This window comes from Odocoileus virginianus, chromosome 17 (assembly GCF_023699985.2).
Source record: "Odocoileus virginianus isolate 20LAN1187 ecotype Illinois chromosome 17, Ovbor_1.2, whole genome shotgun sequence".
Lineage (NCBI taxonomy): Eukaryota > Metazoa > Chordata > Mammalia > Artiodactyla > Cervidae > Odocoileus > Odocoileus virginianus.
The window spans coordinates 40,660,251-40,687,826 of NC_069690.1; the positions used below are offsets into that span (position 1 = coordinate 40,660,251).

Consider the following 27,576-nt stretch of genomic DNA (forward strand, 5'->3'; position numbering starts at 1 on the left):
CTCCCGGAGCATCACCGGAGACGCTCTAGGATTGGAAGTTGTTATGGCAACGAAGCTCTCAGAATACTGAGGAAAGCCGAAGCCTAGAGAGGCGACACCCTCTTATACCCTCTTCGGCCCCACGGGTAAAGTGGCGCCCCCTACGCACAGGAACCGTGCTTGGGCCCCCGCCCCGGCACGGAGACCACCCTGGACCTCCGGGGGCGGGAGGCCGCTCTGGCCCGAAGCGGAGCCTCTCACTGGTAGACGGGCCCGAGGGAGCCCCTCTGGGCGCAGCGCCGCTGAGCTGCTCGATGCTCCGACCGGAAGTGCTCTTCACCGCCGACCTCCCACCCGGCTCTCTGGTCCCGGCGGTAAGATGGCGGCTGCCGCGGAGTGCGATGTGGTAATGGCGGCGACCGAGCCAGAGCTGCTAGACGATGAGGAGGCGAAGAGGTAACTGGGTGGCAGGGTAGAGGAAGGGGCGAACTTCAGCTCCATGGCTCCGGGAATCCCGTCCTTGCTGTGGTGCAACCCCTGTAGAGGCTATGCCCCGCCCTCCGAGGAACCCCCCCCCCCATCTGAGATAGAGTCCGGATGGACCCCCTGAAGGGGCGCTCTTGGAGGCTTGCCCTCCTCTCCCGCTTCCGCTTTGCTGAGGAGCTGAGATATGGCCTTGTACCCCAAGCAGAGAGGAAGGTCGTTCTCGTTGTAGAGGCCAGGTCTCTGAGGGGATCTTGGAGGTCTTTTGCGGGGTGGAGGCGGCGGCACGGCGATAATGATGCCTTCTTACACTGCCCCCGATCCCCTCCTTCTCTTGTTAATTTCTGCACCTTGTTGTCTATCAACCCTTTGCATCTCCAGAGCCTTTGCTGTCCTCATCCCCCTTGCCTCCGTAATCGTACCCCAGCGAGCACTAGTTGGGCCCGAGGTGACTGTGTGTGTCTCTATGATTGACCTGGTCCTTCGGTTACCCCAGAAGTGGAAGGTGATAGAGAAAGAACGGTGAGGGGTTTTGTCTCATGCTGTACACGTTAAACCCTCTCCCTCCACCCTTCCGAAGATCCTCATTCTTCCCAGGGCTGTTTGTTAAGTTAAGCAGCAAGGAAGAGGGCAGCTGCTTGGGCTGTTGGCGCTGCTGGGCAGCCGCAGTGCCTCGAGATTGCCAGTCCGGACCAGCCAAGGGAGCTGCTGAGTGAGTGGTTTTCGAGAACACTCTGGATTTTGGCTACAGCTAAGGCAGGTTATTGGAAGTGGGGCTGGAACACAGTTGTGGGTAGTCATTCTTGTCCTAAATATGGAGCAGAATTAACAAAAAGCTTCTGGAAGTTTGGAGCCCTGTCTTATCAACCTCGAGTTAATTGACTACAGTTCCCACAGTCTCTTTCCCACATATTTTGTATCTTTATACCAAGGCCATTCTGGCTTCAGTCTGGGTGGTTTGAGGTGGTGGTTAGTTCGTGAGATCTGAAATCAGGATTCCGAGATTTTTTTTTTTCTTTTTAACTATCCAGATTTGAAACATTAAGAAGTGCTCAAGGAGGCAGAATGAATAGTTAACTAGCTTAAGGGTAGTTACTGCAGCCAGTTGTCTCAAGTTCCTGACTTGTTGGGAGCTGAGAACCTTGACAGAACGTAGTTTGCAGGTTAGTAGGTCCCTGGGATGGGCTATATGTAATTTTAAATGAATTCAGTATAAATTTCTGATGTGGGGGTGGGCACTGTCCCTAATTTGAATTTCACGTCAAAGCCCCTATGTAAAGCAAATCTTTAAAATTTCAGCCTTAGAGGATATTCTATCATAAGAAAATGTAAAACAGGTGATGCTGTGATGTGACCATGTGATATCACCTGCCTGCTCAGTCTGACGCCACGGACTATAGCCTGCCAGGCTCCTCTGTCCATGGAATTTTCCAGGCAGGAATACTGGAGTGGGTTGCCATTTTCTCCAGGCAGTCTTCCCGACCCAGGGATCGAACCTGCATCTCCTGCCTTAGCAGGCAGATTCTTTACCACTGCACCACCTGGAAACCCCACATCACACACACACAAAAAACATGATATTTGCTAGCAGTTAACAGAATAAGGAAAGGTGTTATCTTAACTGCCTTATTTCATGGAGTTCAAGATTTCATTGAGTGTAAAATACATGGTTTTTTTAGTTATCACTAAGAAAAAAAAGCATTCTTATGAAATAGACTTGTATGTTAAACATATAGATCTTTTTAAAACATAATAAAATATAAATGTTTGTTATGTATCACATAAAAAAAGTCAAAAGGAAAATATAATGAAGTAAGCAAAAATATCACAGTTTCACTTTCTGTCTTGTAAGACATCCTTTAGAGGGTAAATACTGGACTCTGTTAGTAGGGAAAAGCATTGTTTATGTGTAGATTTCCAATGCTGAAAATGGAGTGGTATCTTGGAGGTTTTGGAGGAAGATGGTTTTACATTTTTCACGTATTCTGGAGTCCTCATGTGTAGCCACAGCAGAGGGCAGGGATAGGTATGTCTCTTACAAATGCCCTTTACTACCTGACTTGGTTAGTTATTTGGCCAAGTTTGTGTTGTCTCTTGTTACAGTCATAGTCCCAGTTCACTTGGGGACAGGATCGTTGATGGGTCTCTTGGGTTGTTTTTGTAAAGTCCAGCAAGGAGTTCTTCCTTGTATTGTGGCCCAAGGGCAGCTTGCTTCTGGATTATCATAGTCCCATAGCGGGCAGAGTGAGGAGCTTTCAAGATGTTCGACCTCATGGTTGTAGCATTTTAAATGGCTGCATGTTTAAAAAAAAAAAAATGGCTGCATGTTTTATTTCCTTAGCTTTAGAGTCTATAGAGAGAAAGAAATGGATTTCAATTTTTTTTTGCCTGTCCCTCTGAACAAAATTCTTTTTTCCGTCATAGCTGAAAGGCTGGAATAAAAGGTGTGTTAGTTGTCAGTCCAGAATAGATCGGGCTTCTGAATGTGAGGATTATTATTTCTCTTTGCCCACCAGAACAGATAAAGCTGCTTGGCAATCCCAGAGGACTTAATTTCTGAGGTTGTTTATTTCAGCTAATTTAAAGTCTTCTCATTTTCCTGAGAAGTTGCTGATTTTTTAACCTGATCTATGAATGCCTATCTTGAGTGAAGGCTGTCTGCTTGAATTTCCCAGATTGGGGAGCAGTAGGTAGTCTTTATTATGGTAAAATTGAAGGATTTCAAGTTGCTTATGAATAGAAGAAGCGCTTGTGTGTCTCAGCACATCCCTTGGGGATATGGCTGAGCAGTGAGGTCTGGAAGACCCTACAAGAGCCATTGACTGAGGAGCCGGACATACATGCGCGCTCAGATGTGTCAGACTCTTTGCAACCCCATGGCTGTCACCCGCCAGGCTCCTCTGTCCATGAGATGTTCCAGGCAAGAGTACTGGAGTGGGTTGCCATTTCCTCCTTCAGGGGATCTTCCCGACCCAGTGATCCTTTGTTGGCAGGCAGATTCTTCACCACTTGAGCCACCAGGGAGCAGGGTATCCTAACCTGATTCCTTGGGCTGATCATCTCAGTATCTGTTTTCCTGATGGAGATAAGCAAGAACAATCATTATGAGGCCCTTTCTTAGTACCTCAGTATTGTAAACTAAACTCTTGAAATTTTGCCTTTTCTTTCTCTCTGCATATTGGTGGTGGGAAGCACTGAACCCTGAATCCGTATCCAGGAGTTGCTATTCAGTGCAGCTTCTTGGGGTGTTTTGGAGTTTGTGGCCTTAACTGTGGAGCTTGCGGGGATGCCTCTCCCCCTTCTTCCCCACTTTGTTTCAAATTTTTAGGTTTTTGTCCCCCTAAACTTTCTCTTGAAGTTCCAGGGCAGGCAACTAGACAAAGCCTGCAAGGTGAATGGGAATTGTCTTTGACCTTGAGCCCCAATCAGAAAGAAACTCTACTCTCAGCAGTATGTGTGGTATACTCATGTGTCCCATGGAGAAATGGTACACGGGACAAATAAGTCATGGTTAAGGAAGGGCTAAGCCTAGGAATACAGAATCCTGAATACAAGCAAATAGTTGATTGAACCCTGATACTAACAAGTGGCAAAATTATTAATTAATCATAGCGGGAGCAAAGGTAGAGTTTAGAGGAAGGATGTCTCTGTTCTCTGCTGCTTTAATTCAGATCCACATATTAGCTGAAGCCAGGTAAATTGAGCAGTTTTAATAAAATGTTGGCCTAAGTGAGTGGCAGTTGCTCTACTGTCTAGTTCATTCCCAACGACCAGAACTCTGATTGGCTTAAAGCCCAGGCTTATTGTACATTCCAACCAATCAGGGATTGGTTTAGTCATTGAAGATAGTAGTTTTAAAGTTTTCAAAATCTGCCTACTAGGCACTTGCCTTTACTTCTTTCTCTAGGCCTTTAAGAGATTGGAGAACAATGGCCGGTGGCTGCCTCGGTGCCTTGTGGTCTGATGCAAAGTCCCTCTGAGAGCCGATTTCTCCCTTACTTCACTAATGTTTGGTCCCCTTTCTCCTGTGCTGAGTGATGTGGAAGTTACTTAGAGGTCGTTCCAGGTATTCTTTTAAACTGTCTAAATTTCAGCAGTAAGAACAGAATTCGGCATGCAAGTTATTCCAGTAGTCTATTCATTTTATTGGATTGACAGTTTTTTTCCTTCCCCATGCAAGATTCAAACAGCAGTTTCTGTGTTTAAGCCCACCATGGCAGGGGTATAAGTGATTGAGACTTGAGAATGGTAATATGAGCAGGAATATTTGACTTTCAAAGTCTGATTCTGAGATCTAATATTCTGTTGGCATATGACTTTGTCTGGGGCATATGACTTTGTGTGGGGAAGTGTTAACTGTCTCTTCTCATTCTAATATTAGGCTTCTGGGGAGGGTGTCTGAGACAAGCAGGACCTTGATTTATTGGTGTTGCTGTCCTGAGAATTCTTCCTAGGTAGTTTGCTCTGAGACCATCAACCACCTGAAGAACTCAAGAACCAAGAAAACTTGGGAAGCAAAATAACAGTTGGCAATGTAGATGCCTGACTATGGTTTCCATCTCCACTCCCCCCCCACCCCCCTCACACATACACGTACACACATAAAAACAACTTGGAAAGCAGCCTTTTTCTTAATTGTAGTTCCTCAGTTCTAGATTTTTTGGCTACATCGCGCAGCTAGGATAGCAGGGATCCTAGTTCCCTGACTGGGGATCAGACCCAGGCCCTCCGTAGTGAAAGTGTGGAGTCCTAACCGGGGAATTCCCTAGTTCTTGATTTTTGATGCATGATAGTGTCCCCATGAGGGTAATGGGAGATGTCACAGAATGGAAAACCAAGGGATAGAAAATGATGGGTTCAGGGAGATCTTTTGAAAACAAGTCTCTGGCTAACGCTGAAAAGCCAGTGGCTGGTGTCCTCAGAGTAACTTCTACCAAGCTTACTTCTCAGAAGCAGCCTTATGGTTGGGTCTTCTGTTCCCAGGGGTAAATGTCACAGATTGTGACATCCCATTTAAGGAGCTAGCATAAGTATTTAAGAAAGTTGAGTTCTCTATTTCTGTGAGAATATCCTTCTGCTTTCAGTGATGGAATTTCGGTCCAGCCTGAACTGACTCCTGCTTCCTCTTTTCCCCCTCTGAGTAAGAGAAGACCACACAAGAGCCTGCTCCGGGGCCTTGGCTGGCATCCTTCCCCCTTCAGCAGTAGAGAGCGCTGTTGCCTTGTGTAGTCTGTGTCTCTCTCTGCCCTGGGCAGCTCTTGGTCTCTTCTGGCTCTGCCCCTGTTGAGACTCCTGCGAGTGTCCAGACAGAGGACAATTTGAACTGGTATATTTTCTTCACCTCCATCTCCTCTCTTTTCTGGGGGAGGGTGGATGTTTTAACTGGGCTTTTAAGTGAAAGCAGGAGCTTTCTATTCTACAGAACATTGGGGAAAAGAAGCTGGGTAGCCCAACCTTACCAACATGTAGCAGCTGGATAGAGACCATGTTCTGTTTTCTCTGGACCTTTATGAGGCCTTTGTTTGCACTCAGTATGCAGCACTTTGCATTTCGCAAACACTCTTATCTGTGGAATCACGTTGTTGTTTAGTTGCTAAGTCCCGTCCAACTCTTTGTGACCCTCTTGGACTGTAGCCCGCCAGGCTCCTCTGTCCATGGGATTTGTTCCAGATCATATGTAACTTCCACCTATTCATGTGAAAGTTAAATTTTTAGGTTAGAGGACTAAGTAGAAAGAAATCGAATAACATGCATTTGGTAAGTTGGAGTGAAACGCTTCTGGGCTCCTTTTACTTAACTCTCCATGAAGGTCAGAGAGAGTACCCATGACACAGCCCCTGTGACATGCCTTTGGGGACAAGAGGTCTCACACTGTGGGAAGGAAAAAGGAATTTCTACTCTGAAGCTGGCCAAGTTCCTGTAAATTCTGAAGGATGGAGGGCATTTCTAGATCAACGGGCAACTAGTAAATTTGATTGAATAAAAGAAATGGGTGCAACAATCATAGAGTAAGGGCAGCATTTTGGAATTACTAAATATAATACAGATGCATAAAGGATACTTGACTCATTGACAGTATAACGTATTATTATTAAAAGCCTGAGGGTAAAGAAAGGAAAGATCTTTTTCTATAAAGTTATTCCTGCCAGTAAAATAGTCTCCAGGTCAGAGGCCCCTAACACTCCTTTTCTCTGACAAGAAATCATTTTATCCTGAGTTATAATTTTAGCAAAGCTTCATTTTTCTTCCACTTCTGAAGTAGCAGAATACATTGGGAAAATGCAAAGAAAAAGAAAAAAAAAGACCTCATTCAAGCTGCTACATATGTTTTGATTTAAACAGTTATTAATGGCTATTGGAAGAGCTGAACTTTATGAAAAATCTGTTCTAGCCAAATACTTGAAATAAGAGCACAGTGGTTCACCCACCACCCCCTCACTTAGATCATTCAGAAATCTAATCAATCAGTATTTCCTCAGTTGCAAATGTAGAATAGTGAAGTCTTTATTTTTCATGCACTGGGGTAAAATAAATCTAAAAGCGGTATATTACAAATATACCTGTGAAGTAATTCTAGAGAGAACCCAGTAGTGTTGAGACATTTAAAAAACAAAAACAAAAAAAACTACTTGCCAGTGAATCCTGCCTTAAGCGAGAGCTGTAAAGTTTCTAAATACGTCTTTCATTTCTAGAAGGTAGACTAGTTGGCCTAAGGCAAAGGTATTGTTTAAGTGTTCATCATGGAAGTATTTAGAGAGAAAATGGAAGTTTTTATAGAGCATCTAACGTGGGACACATTACATTTCAGCTTTGGTGTTTTAATGTATTTTTAATTTAGCTGAGTTATAAATGTGCAAAGTTGGCTGGTGATCATAAGCCCAGGTTGTCTGATTTGATCACATGATGCTGAGCCCTGCTAAGACCTGTGTGATACCAAAGGATTCCCTTGGCAGGGCTTGTTGGTATAATTAGCATCTGTGGTGAATGAATGCTAAATTAGAGAATGGAACCGCATGATCAGAGGATGTACAGATTTTAGTGCATGTGTAGTGTTAAAAGACAGAGAAGGCAATGGCACCTGCTCCAGTACTCTTGCCTGGAAAATCCCATGGACGGAGGAACCTGGTGGGCTGCAGTCCATGGGGTCACGAAGAGTTGGACACGACTGAGTGACTTCACTTTCACCTTTCACTCTCATGCATCTCATGCATTGGAGAAGGAAATGGCAACCCACTCCAGTGTTCTTGCCTGGAGAATCCCAGGGGCGGGGAACCTGGTGGGCTGCCATCTATGGGGTCGCACAGAGTCGGACACGACTGAAGTGACTTAGCAGCAGCAGCAGCAGTGTTAGAAGAGCAGGTTTCCATGCTGCAGCTTTCTGGTTGATGAGGTTATTTCGAAAAGTAAAGAAATAATATTTTAAAGTAGCAAAGCAGAACAAGAGTGGAGTGTCTTCTCCTTACCTTTGTCTGTGAAGAGAAGGCAGCCTGGCCCTTTGGCACTGATCCTGCTGTGGGACACCTTTGCATCATACATCCAAAGAGAGCAGAGTTTTTAAAAAACCTTTCAGTAGCTGTTTTCACAGGAATTTGTTGCTGACTATTAAAGTGAAAGGACTGGTCTGATGGAGGTAGTCATTCCCAGCATCCCATCAGTGAATCAGAGAAGTGACAGTTATTCTGCCTGGAGTTGATCCAGGAATTGGGTGTGGAACTGGATAAATTAGTTTTAACCCTAAAACCTAGCCACTAACAGGATCTAGTGGGGAAAACTTAAGACTCGAAGATTCAGGAAACCTGTGCAGCCCCCTTGGGTGCCTCACGAGGTCTTCCTCTTTTGGAAGACACACAATATTGGGTCCTCATTGGAAATGTTTTGAAAATTTGAAAATGCACTAGAAATGTAGTGTAGATGTTAATAGTGATACCGGGTCAGCTCTGACCAAGTCTGTGTTTTGATGTGGTATTTTATTTCAGAATTTAGTCTGAATTTTATTTTGCTGCCGTAAGAATAATCTGTAGTTTAATGTAGTCCCTTTTGAATCTGTTCCTTTTTTAACCCAATCCAGGTGAACCCAATTAATCCTAATTCATTTTTTAGTACTGATGTGTTTTAGTTAGGTATATGTAACCTCACTTGGTTCTCAAATTAATTGACTGGCAGCTGAGTGGAGTGACAGATGCCACGGCCAGATTGCCCTCAGTTCCAGTGTTAACCAGCTCTCCTCCTCCTCCAGTCCTTCGCCTTTGACATCTCATCCTTCGGTCCCTCGGCTGTAAGGGCAACTTGAACAAGCTTCAGCCCTTTCTCAGACTCCCAGGCAGGACTTGAATGGATTTGACCCTGGAATTGTTCCTGATGCAGCCTTGTTCAGTTCTTGCTGCTGCCATGCTGGATTCCAAAGATCCACTCTTTCCTTGGCTGGTCTTGCAGGGTCAGGCCCATTGGTCAAAGCTCATCGTGTATTTGGTGGGGAGGTTCACAGTGAAGGAGGGACTCCGCTTTGGGTGTTGGACCTGGAGGCAAAAAATCAGCATTCAGTTTAAAAGCACTAAGTGCCCATTGTTTAGGCAGCTGTTAATCAACCATGTTTCTATGAAAATAAGTCCTTTTCATGAGGCAGTTGTGTGGGAATAGCTAATTCTGGCCTGATGCTGTGCAGTGTGAGGTTAAAAACATGGTAACTTGTCACAACACAATTCTTCTTGTTCTTTCTGCTGTGGGCTGACTCTACATTACTCGCTTTGTTTGCTCTAGAATGGAATCTACTCACCATTTACTTAAATGAAATGCATTTCTTGGGGGAGGCAAAGTCCAGTTCACTAGGTCATGCATCTTAAAGGGAAAGAAGCCTTGCTCTCTCTGTGACTAATTGTTAGGAGTGTCGTTTGGCTCATTTAAATCCAGATTGCCTGTCTGGAGTTGGATTTATACACTGGGGCTATTTGTGTCTTAGTTGAAAGAAATTCATATTCACTGTTCTTAGCATTACAGGTTAATTTTTAAAATCTCAGGCAATAGGTAGAGGTGAGTATTAGAGAGAGCCCAGTATAGTAGATAGGGTACAGCTCAGGTTTGGGATCTGACAGGTGTGGGTCAACACCCTGACCTCCAGCCAGTTTTCAACCTCTAAGCCTTAATTTCCTCCTTTGAAACTTGGGAATGATGAAACTCACCTGATAAGCTAATGTATGGAACGTGCCTGGGCTCAGTAATGATAACTGATTTTCCACAGAAGTCATCTTTTGAATTTTGGATAGAAAGCCAGTGCTGAACTTATGGCTTCCTTCTCTTTCAGGAAAGAAGGGGCACCTCTCTGTAGCTCTCCAGAGTGCTCCATCTTTATTTTTTTTTTTACATTGTTCCATCTTCAACTAACAGGCTTTCTGCACTGACACAGCATGTATCTGAGTGCCCAGCTGCATTTAGTTTTCCTCAGGAATTTGTGTGGTCTTAGCCACTGGCTGACTGAGAGAAGGCCCGGTCTTCTCAAAGAAGGCTCGGTCTTCTCAGGTACAGTTTGGGTCTAATACTTCTTTTGCATTTTCTCCTCCCATTTCTTCATAGTGGTTTGACTCAACTTCTGACATCCAGTGTGGGAGAAGTCCTTTCTTCAGTCTTTTGTCATGTCTGCTCTTTTTTTTAATGTTTATTTTTATTTATTTATTTGGCTGCACAGGGTCTTAGTCGTGGCATATGGGATATAGTTCCCCAACCAGGGATCAAACACAGGGCCCCAGCACTGAGAGATCAGAGTCCTAGCCACTGGATCACCAGGGGAGTCCCTGGCATGTCTGCTCTTAAAAGATAGGCTCTTCATCATTTTTATAATGCCTGGCTCAATTTACTATTACAGTATGGTGTTCACCATGTAGAAAGATTGTTCTTGGTCTTATAAGTCTTGCACTTGAGGGATCCTTGAGAACTTTTAATAGCAGATGGCCTCTTTACAGCATTGTGACAATTGGTATAATAAAATTATCCAAATCCATCACAGATCAAACCTGTCAACATTTATAGGTCATTTTCCTTTTCTTTTTTTTTCCTTAGTTCCCTGACCAGGAATCGAACCTGAGCCTTTGCAGTGAAAGTGCCAGATCCTAACCACTGGACTGCCAAGGAAGTCCCCCATTTTGCCTCTCCTTTCTGCTAGCAGACCTTTCATGTTAGTGGGACTTGCCAAGGCAGTGATGGAAAAAAGTGGAAAGGGAGATCGCCTCAATAAAAGGTGGCTTTACCAGTTGATAGTTTAAAATACATGAGTAAATAAAATCACAAATCTCCCCAGTACCGCAGTGCATAGAATCAAGCTGTAAACTTCTTATACCATCACCAAGGTTAAGAACTGTACTTTCATCGCCACTTCAGGCAGCCCTTGAACTGGGCTCTTAGCATGTGTTAAGGAAAGAAAAAGAAAAAAAAATTCCATTACTCTTCCTTATAACAGAAGTGCCCAGATATTTAGTTATGTTACAGTAATCGTTTTGGTAAAGAATTATCGTTGTTATTCAGGTTGGTCATTAGGGTGATTCATTGGAGTGATTTTGGATATCTCTGGTATAGGTTACAAGTTTGTTCTTTGAGACATTATTGGTCATATCTGATTTGATTTTAGTTCTTTGGTCAAGATTATAATTCCCCATTATATATCATTGTTTCTTTTTGAAAGTATAGTTTGTCTCATGGCACAGCTTCAAAAAATGAATCTTGGAGTAGGGCAGAATTTTTTATATTACCCATTGGGTGGTTATGCAAGGTACTAGAGGGATGGTCAGAGGAGCAGTAAGCATCCACACAGATGTGACAGACAAAGAAACTTACAGTAGGTGGGTCCTTCTTAGAGTATGACTCTGGCAGCCGATATTTTGTCTCTTGTCTCCCAAGTTCTTGGTGTCTCCTGTCACTCAGCTCTGTCCTCCATCTTAAACACCAGTATGCTATGCTTTTAACATCTTTGTCACCTGCTTTTGCTCTTTCCTTCTGGTGACCAATGCATGAGCCCAGTTTTCAAAAGAATAAATCATCAAGATTCCAAGGATACGACTCATTCCACATTGAGAAATCAGTTGCCCCTGAAAGGAATTTCCTATAACTGATTTTGTCAGTTTGCTAAAGAGACAGAAGTTGTGACACAGTGGAAAGGAAATAAATACAAAAATTTTGTCTCTGGGAGAGAGTGTCTGTAAATTGGTGTCTGTCCTAAGGGAATGACTAAAAGTAGGGATAGTGAGAGGGAGGTCAGGCCGCATAAGAGAGTTTTTTTGATTTAGTTTGAATGTATCTAAGTGACAAAAAAATACAGCATCTGAAAAACTCAGATTCTCTCATTAGCACCTCCTTTTGGTGCATCAGCCCATCGGACAAATCTATGAATTCCTTCAGGTATCGCATTAACTTTCAGCTCAATGTGCTAGGGACTCTAGACCAAAAGATTGCTCCCTTGAGATTACAGAGGTCATTCTCTGGGTATAGTAACTTGATTCTCTTTCTCTTTCCTTTTCAGAGAAGCAGAGTCTTTCAAGGAACAAGGAAATGCCTACTATGCCAAGAAAGATTACAATGAAGCTTATAACTATTATACAAAAGCCATAGGTGAGAAGGAATATGCTTGAAAATAATTTGCCAAATGCTGTTATAAATAGCTCCTCTGTAAGAAATAATCTTTCTGCTTAGTGGGTTGATAACTGTTAACTGTGTGAACTATTTCGGGTTTAATGACTTGAAAGAATAACTTTTTCTGGCTGAAGCAGGTGGTTCTTCATTTGGCAAATTAAAGGCAGTTCCAAAAATTCTAGATAATACGGCAGGAGGATATCCACCTTAATCCCCTCAACCATTGCCAATTCATTTACTGTCTTAGAAAATGACCTTTGTAGATTTTTTAAATTAATTAATCTTAATTGGAGGCTAGATTACTTTACAATATTGTGGTGGTTTTTGCCATACATTGACATGAATCAGCCACGGGTGTACATGTGTCCCCCATCCCGAACCCCCCTCCCACCTCCCTCCCCATCCCATCCCTCTGGGTTGTCCCGGTGCACCGGCTTTGAGTGCCCTGTTTTCATGCATCGAACTTGGACTGGTGATCTATTTCACACTGAGGAAACCAGAATTGAAAGAGACCTTTGTAGATATTAACGAGTCTTAGTTACATGCTCAGTTTGCAGTATTTTAATCGCCTATCAGCATTTTTCTCACCTAACTTGCTCTGTCTGCACATCTAACTCAACAAATGCAAATTCATTTTTGTATCTTATTACATAAAATACAAATCATTAAGATAAATGTGCTAAGCCCTCACTCCTAAAAGATAATCAGTACACTTTAAAGCTCAGTATAAATTATTTCTAAATAACTTTATGTGTAAGTTGATTACACCATCGCTGCTGTCCATTGCACAAGAAGTCAGAAATTTGGCCATGGACTTTAAAGAGAGCATGCCAGCATTCCTGTTATAGTTTGAGTGTCTTGATATAGTTCTAAGGGTGTCGGGGCCCCTGAGTTTTTGAAGCAGTGACCCATGCTAAACTTTGTTTCACATTCTTCTGCCTTTCCTGTAGATATGTGTCCTAAAAATGCTAGCTATTATGGGAATCGAGCCGCCACCTTGATGATGCTCGGAAAGTTCCGGGAAGCTCTCGGGGATGCACAGCAGTCAGTGAGGTTGGATGACAGTTTCGTCCGGGTATGTAATAGGGCTGTTTCGGGGTACTAAGTTGCTTATACTTGAGTTCCTGTAGCCCAGGGTTTCTCAGATTTGACATTATTAACATTTTGGGCCAGATAATTCTTTATTGTGGGGGGTTGTCCTATGCATTTGTAGGATATTTTCAGCAGATCCCCGCTCTCCCAGTTGTGACAAGCAACAACGTATCTAGCACTGCTGAATGTGCCCTGGAAGGCAGAGTCACCCCTGGCTGATAACTGCTGCTCTGGCTCTTTTCATCCCTTGTTGGTTTTGTGTGGGTGTTCCTGCTGTTGATGTCCCTCTGCTTGGCCAGTCATGTTCCTTTTCTTCCCCGTTTGTGTTTCTCCTAGGGACATCTACGAGAAGGCAAATGCCACCTATCTCTAGGGAATGCCATGGCGGCGTGTCGTAGTTTCCAGAGAGCCCTAGAACTGGATCATAAAAATGCTCAGGCCCAGCAGGAGGTATGGGCTTGACCCTGTCTGTATCAGAGGAAACACGGTGGTGTACTTGGGAGGAATAGGGACTTGAAAATCAGAACCGAGATCCTGTCTCACTTCTGCCATCAGCCACACCTGGGTGACTGTGCACAAGTCTCAGTCTCTCAGCCTCAGCTTCCTTAATCTGTAGAAGGGGTTTTGGATATGATTTACAGCTTTGGAAAATCTATGAAATTTAGAGAGTTTCTGAGTTGGCGGGAGTGGGGCATGGGCAGATGCATCAAGGAACTGATTTGAGTGAGGTTAAAAAATTTGTATGAATTCCGATCCTAATTGTTAACAGCTAAAACATGTTTTAATTCCATTTTCTTATGTACCTTGTTTACTGTTGGATATGTTTTAGTAAGAATCTCACTAAACCCCTGACAGTGCCTCTTATTTTACATACATCTTGTCATGGTTCTTACGTTTCTGACTTTTAAGTTCAAACTGAGGGTGAAGGTTGAGCCTTAACCTTTCTGTTACGGAGTCTTGGCTACATCTTTGCCAATATAACTTGTGAAAAGTCTGTGGTTCTGATTTTCTTTAAATAAATTCATCAAGGCCCTGTTGGGTTTTGTGGTTGTGGAATCTACAGCTTCATTAAAACTCTCTTATATGATTTTTCTGGTATAGTTCAAGAATGCGAATGCAGTCATAGAATATGAGAAAATAGCAGAAACGGATTTTGAGAAGCGGGATTTTCGGAAGGTAAACTACAACTATGTAGAAATCTCATCTACACTTCTCTCACAAAGTTGTGTGTGTGTGTGTATGTGTGGTAATTAGAGGAGTAGTATGGTATAGAAGATCTAAAACAGTAAATTTTCTCTTTAATTTGGCATTGACCATTTCTTTCCCTCTTTTTGTCTTAAAGACTTAATTTTTTAAAAAACCGTTTTAGGTTCACAGCCAAATTGAGAGGAAAGTACAGAGATTTCCCATAACCTTCCTACCCCACACTTGCATAGCCTCCCCCTGTGCACATTCTCTAGAGGGGAATTCCAGAGATGTAGTTGTTACAACGTGTTTTGGGCAGTTATGAATAAAGCTGCTCTAGACATCCGTGTGCAGGTTTTTGTGTGGCTGTAAGTTTCACCTCCTTTGGGTTAATACCAAGAAGTGCAATTACTAGATCCTATAGTAAAAATTTGTTATATTTTGCAAGAACCTATCAGACTGTCTTCAAAAGTGGCCTGTATCCTTCTGCACTCCCACCAGCAAGGAATGAGAGCTCCTGTTGCTCCACATCAACAGAGTTAAAAGAAACTTTTTTTTGTTGAAGTGTTTCTTTTCTTAATTATATTTCACTTTGTAATAAAAAGCAGTACAAGTCTGTTACTTGAGTTCATTCCTATTTCTGATAGGAGGTAGTAGTCTAAAAGTGTGTTAGTAAAGGAAAAGCCAGTTGGAATTAAATATTAAGTGTGGATTGCATATTTTTATTAGAATAATGAGAGCTACCTTTAATACCTGTGAACTGAATGCAGATATAAATAAAAAATAGAGGCCTCTTTTACGTTTTTGAATAGTGTTTATAGCCTGTCGTCACTACCCTCTTGGTGTTAAGCATTTCCATGAAAGCACACCACTGTCTTTTATGGCGCTGTATGATAGTTCATGAAAAATGTACTTGGCAAAGGGATTGACCTGTGTAAAACATGGGAAAGGTATCCGAGTTCCAGGTATCTTTCTAGGTCTTGAGCAAGGGAACTTGGAAGCAGCTTTCACTAGGTTCAAAGGGAGGTAAGTGGCCCTGAAAAGGGTTAAAAGTCATTGATAAGCATCAGTTTTCAGGATCACTTAAAAGAAGTTTGTATCATCCAAGAGCTGGAGTTGTCAATTCATATGTGGGAATTTGCTCAGTACTTTCTGTAGCAGGTCCTCAAATGCTTGATGAAAGGGTATAGTTAAGAATCATTCTTAAGTCACATACTGTGATGGTTTTATTTGGTAATATCTGATTAGCTTATAGAGTCCCAGCATTAACTTATTAGCATCCCTCTTCTGTCCGTTGGTTTTAGTAACCACAGTGTCTTTGTAGTGTGGTTCGTACTTTGTGTGTGTGTGTTTGGAAAGCAGTTCTGCCTCCTGTCACGTTTTTCTGAGGTTTACATAAGCAAAAGCTTTGTCTCAAAAGGCGGTCTTTTGGGTTTCTTTTCTTTCTTGCCTATCCTGGAGCCAGAATCCCCAGTTTGTGACAGAATCCTCTGTTTGTGACATCCCAGCCCCCCCACTGTAGTTCATGGTGATGTCACAAATGAAGAATTATGATCCTGGCAGGGGAAACAGATGAACTTGTAAGAAACAAAGATCTTCTTTGCCTGCAGCTGTCCATAGTCCTGGGAGGTGGGGGTGGGAAGTGAAGCCCTGAGGCTCCAACTGACGCTCCCCACCAGGAGCCGAACCGTCTCCGTACAGAACGTAGCAAAGGCAGCAGGGTGTGACTGCTTACATTTGACTGACTCCTCTCCCCCAATTCTTTTTCTGTTTAAGGAGGGGAAAATTAGCACCATGACTCCCGTACTTAATGCCTGTATTTTCCTATGGTCCTTAGAATTTCCAGGGTATAACCTGTGCCATTCAAGGTGAGGTGTCCCCACTGTTGACACTGCAGAAGTCTTCCAGGTGCAACAGGTCATGGTGTTTACTTACTCTCCCTTACTTTTAAATTTAAATATTTGAATAAATGCTATTCTTGGTTCAGAAGCGGGAAAGTATAAACAGTGATAAGTGTTTCCCCAAACTTGTCTTCCATCTGTCTATTTCTCACCCCCGGGGTAAGCACTGTTCTTGTTCTATTTTCTGCTACAGTTTGGTCTACATAAATAAACAAATACAGATTTTGGCCGTGCTGTGAGGCTTGCAGAATCTTAGTTCCCCAACCAGGGAGTGAACCTGGCCCCTGGAAGAGAAAGCGCCAAGCCCTAACCACTGGATCACCAGGGAATTCCCAACAAATACAAATACAGATTCTTCATTTTCTTTTTTTTTTTTTCTCTTTTGAATGAAAGGTAATAATGCTATGCAAAGTTCTATACCTTGCCCTTTTTATTTTTTTTATTTAATAGGCCTTGGAAGGCTTTCCATATGAGTATGGAGAGCTGCTTCATTCTGCGTTAGATCCACATATTGTTCTATGAATGTCTCCATTACCTAAACTAGTCTCCTGTTGATAGAATTTGAGTTATTTCTAAGTTTTCAAACTTCATCACTTCTTGATCCCGATGACCATATTCTTAGAGGGAATAGGTGTCCCTGAACTCCAGATTTCTCTGTTGGATCAGTTATTCCTAGGAGAATGTGATTCAAGAAGGATCTCCCAGGAATAGCAGATAAACAAAAAACGAAAGCTCAGAGAACAAACTGAGAAAAAAGATGGAAATATATGGAGAGTCTTTATGAAGCTGAAAGACTGAAAAAAATTCCAGCTCTCTCTGTGTGTGTGTGTGTGTGTGTGTGACTTAACATTTTGGTTAGTATAGTGACGTGGTAAGTATAGCCTAGGACCACTGAAGATGAGCTCATATATTGGATATTCTGTTCTAAAGTGGAAGAGCAGCCACCAGGGCAGGCAGTGAGATGTGAGGCTCACGCCACAGGAAGGGGGAGTTCTGAGTGGCGTCAGTAGTATAAGGAGCAGTGAGTCTTTAGCAGGTTCTTTTTTGCTGTTCCTTGTCTTTCTTACTAGGCTAAACGTGATGAATTATGCAAAGTAGAAAATAATAGTATTTCTGCTAGAAGAATGAGACTTGGGTTTTTTTTTTTTTTTTTTGGACTGTGCTGGGTCTTTGTTGCTGCACGAGTGCTTTCTCTAGTTGCAGTGAGTGGGGGCTGTTGTCTGGTTATGGTGTGTGGTCTTCTCAGTGTGGTGGCTTCTTCTGTTGCAGAGCATGGGCTCTAGAGTGTGGGATTCAGTAGCTGCAGTGCGTGGGCTCGGTTCCCCTGCTGCATGTGGATTCTTCCCAGGCCAGGGGTCTAACCTGGGTCCCCTGCATTGGCAGGTGCATTATTCTTAACCCCTGGACCACCAGGGAAGTCCAAGAATGAGAGTTTTGATCAGTCACTATCGATCGGATTCCCTGTTGGAGGCACCTTAGCATGGTGATTAGGGTTATAGGCTCTGGATCTTCATGTCTAAGATCAAATTCTGTTGTCACTTACTAGCTTTGGTGACCTTGAACAAGTTACTTTAATCTCTAGTTTTATCATCAGTCAAGAAGGGTAATAGGGACTTCCCTGGTGGTCCAGTGGTTAAGAATCTGCCTCCCAACGCAGGGGACACAATTTGGACCCCTGGTCAGAGAACTGAGATTCCACATGCTGCGAGGCAACTAAACCTGAGCGCCACAGCTAGAGACAATCATGTGCCATAGCGACGAGCCTGTGTGCCGCAGTGAAGACCCAACTCAGTCAGATAAATTAATTTAAAAAATAACAAAGCTAGAAAAAATAAAAATAAGGGTAGTAATATAACTTTCTTGATAAAATTGTTGCAAGCATTAAATGAGTTAGTGAATTAAAGTACTCAGTAAATGTTTGCTGTCGTTGTCATCATCTGGATCAGCTGCTCTCCTCATTTCAGTGGTTTAATCTGGTAATTTAGGAATGTTCTTAAACCTCTGGCATTACTTTCCCTTGAATCTCTGTGTTAACTGTGACCAGACTAAAGTGAAGACATTTTTGGAGTTCAGGAAGAAGAACCTCATTTGCTTTCTTCTTCCCTATAGGTTGTTTTTTGCATGGACCGTGCCCTAGAATATGCCCCTGCCTGCCATCGCTTCAAAATCCTCAAAGCAGAATGTTTAGCAATGCTGGGTCGTTACCCAGAAGCACAGTCTGTGGCCAGGTATGAAGTCAAGCCAGTTCTGCAGTGAAATGCCAGATAGCACTGAACAAATGCTGTCCAGCAGCTCTCTACATCAGGAGTTACATATGGTCCTATAGGTAGGGTGATCAGACCTTCCTGGGACTTAAAGCCAAAGGTTAGAACAGGTCTGAAAACCTAAGGGTTTTACAAAGTTCGATAGGTACTTGACCTGTATGTGAAAGAACAGATGTTAAGTGTTCTTTTGTTTCTACTCAAGGGGTTTGCAAACTGTAAAGGACCAGTTAGTAAATATTTTAGGCTTTGCAGGCTGTGAGGTCTCTGTTAAAAATTCAGCTCTGTCACTACAGTGTAAAAGCAGCTGTAGATAACAGATAAATGAATAGTATTGCTGGATTTCAAGGAAATGTTTATTTACAAAATCCAGCAGCAAGTGGGATTTTGGTCCTGTGGGCTGTATCTGCCAGCCCTGTTCTAATAAAGATTGTGAGACACAGTGTATAATGGGGGGATACAAGTAATTTGGGAGGAGTTCTTGGGAATTTACCTTTGAATACTTTCCATATTAGACACATGGTCAAGGAAAAAAAAAATGGCCAAATGATAGAAACGGTGAGGGAAATCCAGACTATAGCTGAATGTGCCCCTTTCTGGCTGTTGCAGTGACATTTTACGAATGGATTCCACCAATGCCGATGCTCTGTATGTACGAGGTCTTTGCCTTTATTATGAAGATTGTATTGAGAAGGCGGTTCAGTTTTTTGTACAGGCTCTCAGGATGGCTCCTGACCATGAGAAGGCCTGCGTTGCTTGCAGAGTAAGTTGTAGGCACCAGATCTGGGCAGGAAAGAAAGGTTCTGTTTTGCACCTTTAAAACAGGGCGAAAGGTTTCCGCCCGTCACAGGGAGTGTGATAACACTTCTTCCCACCTTGCCAGGATGCTTGGTTCTTTCATTAGAATTTATTTCAGGACAACTTTGTATTTTCCTGAAGGTAAATACGATCATTTAGAGTCAGATCCTTTTAATATCTCAGTGTTTTTTCTTTTTTTCTTCATTCAGTGAAGAAAAGATAGTAATGCTTATCCTGGGGACTAGAGAGAGGTAAACTGGGTAACACAGGTCTCATTGGTGTTGTTTTATAAATCTCGGTTTCTCCTGTCCACTCTGTAGCAAGTACCCATGAGCAACAAATAGCCCAGGTGGTGGGGTTGGGCAGGGTAGGGGGCCATCCTGGGATCTAAGAAACAGAAAATAGACTCTGGACTCTCTTGCAGTGGTCTGAGGGTTTCTGGATGTGAACTGAAACTCCCCTTGCTTTTCTCTGTAGAATGCCAAAGCACTTAAAGCAAAGAAAGAAGATGGGAATAAAGCATTTAAAGAAGGAAATTACAAGCTAGCATATGAACTGTACACAGAAGCCCTGGGGATAGACCCCAACAATATAAAAACAAATGCTAAACTCTACTGTAATCGGGGTACGGTTAATTCCAAGGTAAGCACTTGGTCTGCAGTTTGGGGCCTATCTTTTTAAGGGCCAACAAAAAGGTCTTGGGAACTTTGCCCAGTAAGGGTAAACCAGATGAGAAGAGAAAAGGTTAATATTCCAGCTTGTGAGGAACTTCCTTCTGAGAGGCAAGCTTTTATTTTTTCTGTGGGATTTAGGGACACTTGAGGGACAGTTTAGAAGGGTATTCCCACCTGTTCTTCAAAATTCTTCCAGTAAAAAAATGGCTAGGGAAAAAAAGAATGTCTGAAGGCACTGAGACAATTTTTAAAGCAAGTTTTGCTGCTTTTTTACCTAACCAAGTGATTCTTTTTTAGGAGGGATTCAGAGGACATGAGAATATGAGGCAGGCTTAGTTTTTTTTCTCCAGTATAACTGATGGTCACCATGCTCATTGGAAAATACCCTAAGTGCTGTCCCACACAACCATCAGGAAACAAGAATAGGCTCCTTACTCCTGTACAGTCCTAGTGGTTTAAAAAATAACAGTAATTCTTATTCCTCCAGTTGGCCTCTGGAAGAATAGGAGGCAAGAACCACCCTTCCTCTTGCCGTGTCTGGTTGGGCACTAACCTGGAACAGTAGATGTGGTTTATGCTTGCAGATAAGTGTGCCTGGCTTCCATCACTTAGAAACGAACCCAATTTTGAATTTTGTGTCCTTAGCCCTCTGAGGGACTTGCTTTCTAAGAATGAATGTGACAGTGGGCCAGCATGACTAATGGATCCTCTTAGAATTTTGAAGCCATGGCCACAGCTTCTGGGCCCCCTCAATCACCAAAGATGTGAAGTATGACTGCTCTCTCTCTCCTGAAGCTTAGGAAACTAGATGATGCAATAGAAGACTGCACAAATGCAGTGAAGCTCGATGACACGTATATAAAAGCCTACTTGAGAAGAGCTCAGTGGTAAGTGCCTCTGGTGGGTGGGGGGAAGAGGGCATTGCTGCTGGCCTGCCAGGGGAATTGCATTGTAGATGATGAAGCAGACCCGGGGATGTTGTGAGGTCATTTGGTCCTTCCCCCTGCCTCTAGGTGGGATTGTTCCAGCCCTAGAGCTATCTTTATAGACCTCCAGCGGAGGAGATTGCACAAGCTCCCTCAGTCTCCCATGCCTGTGTCTTACGCCCCTCACGGTCAGTAAGTTTCCTCTGATGCCTGACCCAAATTCCTTTTGTTAAAGTTTAAAATCCATTTCCTTTGGAGATTTTATTTTGTGTTGTACACTTTTGCTCTAACTTGACACAGTGCTTAGCACACAGTAGGTGCTCACTCAATTAATGCTTTGTTGAATGAATGTATGGTGCTTGGAAGAGGAAGAATAAGGTGTCTCTTATGGTAGTTGAGAGTTGTGCCTATCCTGTATGTTCTGGGTTAGGGAAGACAGTGCTTCCATAGGAAGGGATTTAATCTGGCTCCGCGTCCCTGCAGTGTAGGGAAGTTCCCTTTGAAATATCCTTGTCTGACTAGGTTATTTATGAGCCAGGATGTGCCTGCCTAGATCCAGCGCTCAGATTTGCCTTCAGAGTCAGGTTGCTCTGCAGCATACTTGTTCATCTTATTTTTGAAGCCACTTGACTCTTTTCTCCAGACAGGAACACGAGCGAGGGCTCAGAGAGACTGCTCCCCCAAATCCATCTTACTTCAGATTATTTCCCAGACAGAGGAGAATGTTCTGTCTTTGAAAGTTCCTAGAGGAAGACCCATTTGTCATGTTGCAGTCCTCCCACAGCCGTCGTGTTCCCTGGGTAGTGTCCTAGCCAAAGGACGGGCTGCTCCTGCTGCCTGGTGAGCGGCTCCCCAGTCTCACCAGTGGTGGGAGCATGGGCTGCTTCCCATGTCATGTGCCCCAGATTACCCACATTTGTGAAAAATACGGAAACTGCTCTCCTGTGTAGTGCTTTTTTTGTTTTTAAGTGAATTTCTAAAGTAGATGACTAAATCTGTCAAACACACACAGAATTATATTACAGATTCTGTGAGACTAACCAACCATCAGTCATCTCCTCTTTTCATGCCATTTGCAGACACACATGGAAGCTTTGGAATACAGAAGTGTAGTGTACCCTTTGACCAGCTAAAGACTTACTTTAACAGATAAAAAGTGCTGTATCCATGTTTACTGCAGTGTTACTGTTAAAAAAAGCAGACTCTCACCTAGATGTCTAGTAGAAAGGGGGTGACTAGCTACATAAAACTGTGTCAACTCAGTGGAACACTGTGAAGTGTTTGAACAGGGAATGGGAAGAGAACCGAAAATTCTGGATTTGTTAGGAGGGTAATGGGGTGAAAGATTTATGTTTTTCATATGTGTGCAATAAACAAATCAGAAATCGCTTTGGTCAGATAGCTCCTTATCTTTGTGGTAGAAACAGAACTGTCCTCTGCGTAGGTCTGCTGTAAGATCCTGCCACGGAGCACAGCTTGCACTGTTGGGCACAGTTGGCTGATTGGCAGCAGTCCTGTGGAGCAGCTGGGACTGACGAGAAGTATTGGAGATTAGCTCAGGCTGAAGCCTTCCCAGAAGCCTGAGCGCTGCCGGGGTCTGCGTCAGCTCACCCCACTGGTGGGGAGAGGCCGGACCTCTGCTGCAGCTCCGGTCATGGGCTAAATGGAGCTTTCCCTTTCCCCTAAAGCTCTGCTTTTCTTTTTCTTTTTAAAATTGTTTTCTTTAATGTTAGGATGTCCTTGAATTTTAAAAAAAGTGTGAAGTAAAACTGTAATATATATGTTTATTTTAGTCCATTATGTAAGTCTGGAAAGTCCATCAGGTTAGCTTTTTTGTCACATCAGTCTTTACCCAGAGTTGTTATTAATTTTGTGTTACTTCAGTTTGTATCATTATGCTTGATCCTAAAAATGGGTTCTCTGCATTCTTAGTAGCATTTGTGCCCTGCATCTGTGGGGCATTGATTTTGCACCATTTTTTAAAAGTCATAAATCAAGATATGGCAGAAAATTGGAGATGCCTAAGAATCTTGGGCTTGTCTCTCGCCAGCCCCATCAGTAATGCTCCCTCTGCCCTGGCCTCTAGGCCTAGGGGTGCCATGTGATGTTGGCAAAGATGAGCTTGTGTGGCAGCGGCCTAAGAAATTGAACCTCTCTGTGCAGTGGCAAGCTGCACTGCATGGTCACTCTCCACTCCCCAGCTGAAGAGTGTTTAATCAGTAGGCCAGTCTCAGAGCGAGTGATATCATCAGGAAAATGCCACTTTATTTCTGTGGAAGAGACATTTATAAGGTCTGGTGATCAGCCTGTCAAGCTAGTTTCCTCCCATCTTGGGTCAGGGTCCTTCCTTCCTCTCTGCCACTGAAATAGAATCAAGCCTGTGTTCACAGTCTCCTTTTCTGTCTCACTAACCTATATCTCTCAGACTGACTAGTCTTAATGGAAGTATTTGCCAGCAGCCACCACCTTGAACTTGATCCTTCTCGTGGCTGACTAATCCACATCTCCTCTGGATTGGAGCTGGCCCCGCATGTTTATGGCACTTTCGGTTTCAAAACTCTGCCATATCCATTGATCTCACTTGATAATTTTTCTCCCTTGTTTCAGTCCCAAGTGTCAAGTAGGTACCTTCACATTGTCTCTCCTCAGGTGATCCAGATGCATCTCGGTGGCTCTGAGTGAAATCAGAAGGAACGTTCTCCCCTTGGTTGCTTTCTGCTCAGAGCAGTGCATCACTTTGCTGGTTGGGTGCAGGTGGCATGAGACCTCTCTCTTTTTCTTGAGGAATTGGTAGCGAATTTTTCTTGTGGTTAGCTTAAGAACTCCTATTTCATGAAGCATCTCAACCAAAAGTTTGTATCTCTTGAGCCATGCCTCTTTCCCTAGAGTGATACCAAAGACCATTGCTATTTATGTCGCTGTACTGCCCTGTATTTCCTTCTCAGTTACTTGGACACAGAACAGTATGAAGAAGCAGTACGGGACTATGAAAAAGTATATCAGACGGAGAAAACAAAAGGTAAAGAATTTTGAGCACATGTTCCTTAGGGAACTGTGTGGTCTGACTTGTAGGTCCTAAAACTGGACACGGGAATAGTTTGATTCAAGGGTGAACCTGGAGCTTACTGGAAGAAATGAGCAGAGATCCCAAATGTGGGACAAGGCACCTGTTTTCTGGTCCCCAGTTCTCCCTGCCACTTTGATTTTCTGTGTGATGAGGCCGATGTGAAGAACCTAACTGTGAATAGGTTTTTTAGTTTGCATAAGAAAACATCATAAAAGCCCCTTGTATGGTCAACAGGGCTTCTGACTCCAGGGCATCGGGGCTGGGACTTGGTAAAGGAAGCCGAAAACAGATTTATCTGTTGACGCTGAATGTCTTCCTCCAGAACACAAACAGCTCCTTAAAAATGCACAGTTAGAACTGAAGAAGAGTAAGAGGAAAGATTACTACAAGATTCTTGGTGTAGACAAGAATGCCTCTGAGGACGAGATCAAGAAAGCCTACCGGAAGCGGGCCTTGATGCACCATCCAGGTAGAGCGGGTGGGGAGCGGGACTCAGTGGGAGGAGCAGGTCGGGCCGGCTGCTGCCATGGTCAGTCCAGCACCAAAGCCTCAGAGAGGCTCCTCAGCTGGAATAAGGTGGTGCTCAGTTCTATACCCTCCAAATGTGGGAAGTACTGGATTCTAAAATGAGACATAATGTAGTCTCTCCCTTGAACTCTGTTTTCTTGAGACTCTGAGTTCTTCCTGTATTCCTCCCTTTAGATCGGCACAGTGGAGCCAGTGCCGAAGTTCAGAAGGAGGAGGAGAAAAAGTTCAAGGAAGTCGGAGAAGCTTTTACCATTCTCTCTGATCCCAAGAAAAAGACTCGCTATGACAGTGGACAAGACCTTGATGAAGAGGGCATGAATATGGGTGGTAAGTTGGGAGTTGGTTGGGGTGGCCTGGGTTGAACCTTACACCTGTGAAACGTTAGCATTTTTCCTGAAGACATTCTGCGGGCGGAGGAGTAGGGTAGGGGTGGGGGTGTCTCATGTCATCAGCCAGTGATGCCCAACAATTTGTTAAGTGCACTCTGATGACTAGCTGTAATGTGTGAGGTACTGTGACGGGTATGGAAAATAACAAAGCTGAATCAAACCCATAGTCCAGGGGTTTGCAAACCCTGGTCCACGGGCCAAGTCTGACCCCAGGTCTGATAGACATGGAGCCCAATGAGGGCAGTCAAGTGTAGCAGGTGCCAGGGATACAGAGTGAGTGCCGAGGAGGTCAGCACTAGCAAGGGAAAGCTTGGATATGCAGAAAAGCACAGCACTGTAGGGGAGTGACCAGGGCTCGGCTGGGAGGGAAGAGGGTGCTTGGGGCATAGCCACACAGTAGGTGGGGCAGACCTCAGCAGGCCTTAGAGGCTACAGGAAACATTTGGGTTTTTCCTTTTGGCTGGAAGTTTTTTTTCCTCCCATTGCAAAGTGTCTGATGACTGATACTTACGTGTCTGGCACATTCCCATAAGCCCTCACAGACTTCAGTTTCCCCAGAAGACTTAGAATGAAGTGAAGCGTAGCTGAGAGCATCATTGCTCGCTGTGAGCTCAGTTGGAGATAAAAGAAGCCCTGAGCTGTTGTGCACAGTTCTCAGACCACTGCCTCTAATGCCAGCCCTTTCTCTTCCACTGAGAAAATCTTTTGGAACTTAAAATAAGGTTGATGATGCTATATAGATAACCCTGACCCCACCAGTTCAGGGTGGGTGGGTGTGTTTTACAAACCTAAGTTTTAGAGTAATAAACATTGCTCTGCCCAGCAGTTGAGAAGTGCTGTAAGCAGTCAAAAACTGTTGAAGGGTTTAAGAAGGGGAGCCATGGACCTGATTTCGGCTCTGGAGTTTTATTTGTCATGGCAGTGAGGAGAGCTGGTTTAGAAAAAGTGGAGGGGAGGAGAGAAAACAAGATCACTAGGAGAGGATCGAGGGCAAGGTCGGGAGATGGCATCAGCAGGAGTTGGCTGCTGAACGTGTTAGGAGAGGCAGAGGACTAAGTCGAGAGTGGCTTGGGCACAGCTGACTCACTGGGGCCGTTCACTGAGCTGGGGGAACCAGGAAGATGAGTAGATACACAGGCAAAGAATTCACTTTTAAATACCATGTGCCTGTGGGACTGGCCGCTGGAGATAAATCCTGTGTAGTTTAGGCAGACTGGGTACGTGAGGCCCACCGTGGCCTGATGAGAAGAGCACCGCGCTGGGCGAGGCTCGAGGCAGCAGTCTTCAGTATTGTTGCTTTCACTGACCAGGTGATTTGGGCATGTTACTTGAGCTTCCCCCTTATGTTTTGTTGAGTATAAATTAGGAATGAGCTAATGTATGCCAGTCCCAATACCATGATTGCCACCTGGTAGCTTTTTTTCTGACATATGATGTAGACAGAATATGGCATCACATGCATGCATGCATTCAGTCATGTCTCATTCTTAGATACAGCCTTGGTAGCACTTAAAGGGATAGCTTCTGGTCCTTTCAGGAGCAGCCCCAGCATTATAGGGAGACAGTGTATAGGTGCAAATGGCATTTCCCCATTGTGGAGAAGGTGCAGCAAAGTGGGTTGAGGCAAGGAAAGCTTTCCTTTGGGACACACTTGGAAGTAGAACAAAGTGGAATCAAGTAGTGGGCTTGCCTCTTGTCCATGACTTTGGGGAAAGGAGGGAAGTGATTGTTACCTGGGAAAGCTTTGGAGACCCATTCTCTGTTAAGTTCCTCTTTAAACACTTCTGTTTTTTTTCACTTTTTTGTGCTTTCTCTGCTTCTTCTTTTGCTCCACAGATTTTGACGCAAACAATATCTTCAAGGCATTCTTTGGCGGTCCTGGGGGCTTCAGCTTTGAAGGTGGGTGTGCCCAAGTTCCCAGGCCACAAGCCAACACAGGGGCTCCCCTGTTGGGCAGCATTCTGAGAGTCAGAGGCTTATCAGTGGAGGTGGCAGAATTCTCTTCTAGCAGGACATCTATCCCCTTGGGCGCTGCTGAGGATGGGTGGCGGGGGGGTGGTTTCCGCGCACACCCAGCCTAGGGAGCATGAAAGCCACACCTGTTTGGGGTCAGGGAGATATCTAACCCTCACCCCGTGAGGGTGAAGGTGTTAGAACAACACACACACCACCTGCTCGTGGGCTTCCCCCTGCATCCTGGGGCCCAGCCTGTTTTGATACCCTCAGATGGCTTTGCATTTGCGGTTGAAGCAGCCCTTCATAACCAGGGCAGTGATCTTCCCTTGGAAACTCAGAGCCAGCTGACAAGCTCTTCTTTTCCCTGCAGCTTCTGGTCCAGGGAATTTCTTTTTTCAGTTTGGCTAATGAAAGGACACCACCCGGAATCCAGAAAATGCAGACTTGCTCAGTTTAACCTCGAATGTGGACACAATTCACCTCCTCCCTTCATCACGTCTCCACGTCCTTAGAGCAGTTTCGTTTTCTCAGTTGGATACCCTGTGTCTGTGTGAGTGGGGTGAAGGAAAGGGAGCCAGCGCCGAAGACTGCGGGGAGGGGAGGGAGGCGGGGGGCGGACAGGGCAGCTTGTGAATTTTTGTTTTACTGTTTAACTTTATTAAAAAAGAAAAAAAAAATAAGAGAATAAAATGTTTTGACCCTTTCTGGCACTTTGCTCTGGCAG

At 44.0% G+C, this 27,576-nt stretch overlaps 1 protein-coding gene across 2 annotated transcripts; it reads left to right on the top strand.

The window, feature by feature from the left end:
* The first annotated feature begins 287 nt into the window (after window positions 1-287).
* On the top strand, window positions 288-27,562 carry DNAJC7 (DnaJ heat shock protein family (Hsp40) member C7). Of its 2 annotated transcripts, XM_020887979.2 has the most exons (15): window positions 421-435; window positions 4,370-4,528; window positions 11,966-12,054; window positions 13,026-13,150; window positions 13,504-13,617; window positions 14,269-14,343; window positions 18,363-18,481; window positions 19,124-19,277; window positions 19,790-19,954; window positions 20,782-20,873; window positions 23,858-23,931; window positions 24,302-24,448; window positions 24,682-24,834; window positions 26,733-26,795; window positions 27,223-27,562. In XM_020887979.2, the coding sequence occupies exons 2-15, from the start codon at window positions 4,500-4,502 to the stop codon at window positions 27,258-27,260; spliced, it is 1,437 nt and encodes a 478-aa protein (XP_020743638.1). In that variant the 5' UTR covers window positions 421-435; window positions 4,370-4,499; the 3' UTR covers window positions 27,261-27,562. The 2 variants fall into 2 exon arrangements, with proteins under 2 accessions (XP_020743637.1, XP_020743638.1); XM_020887978.2 differs by lacking the exon at window positions 4,370-4,528 and having other exon boundaries at window positions 288-435.
* The last annotated feature ends 14 nt before the right edge of the window (window positions 27,563-27,576 follow it).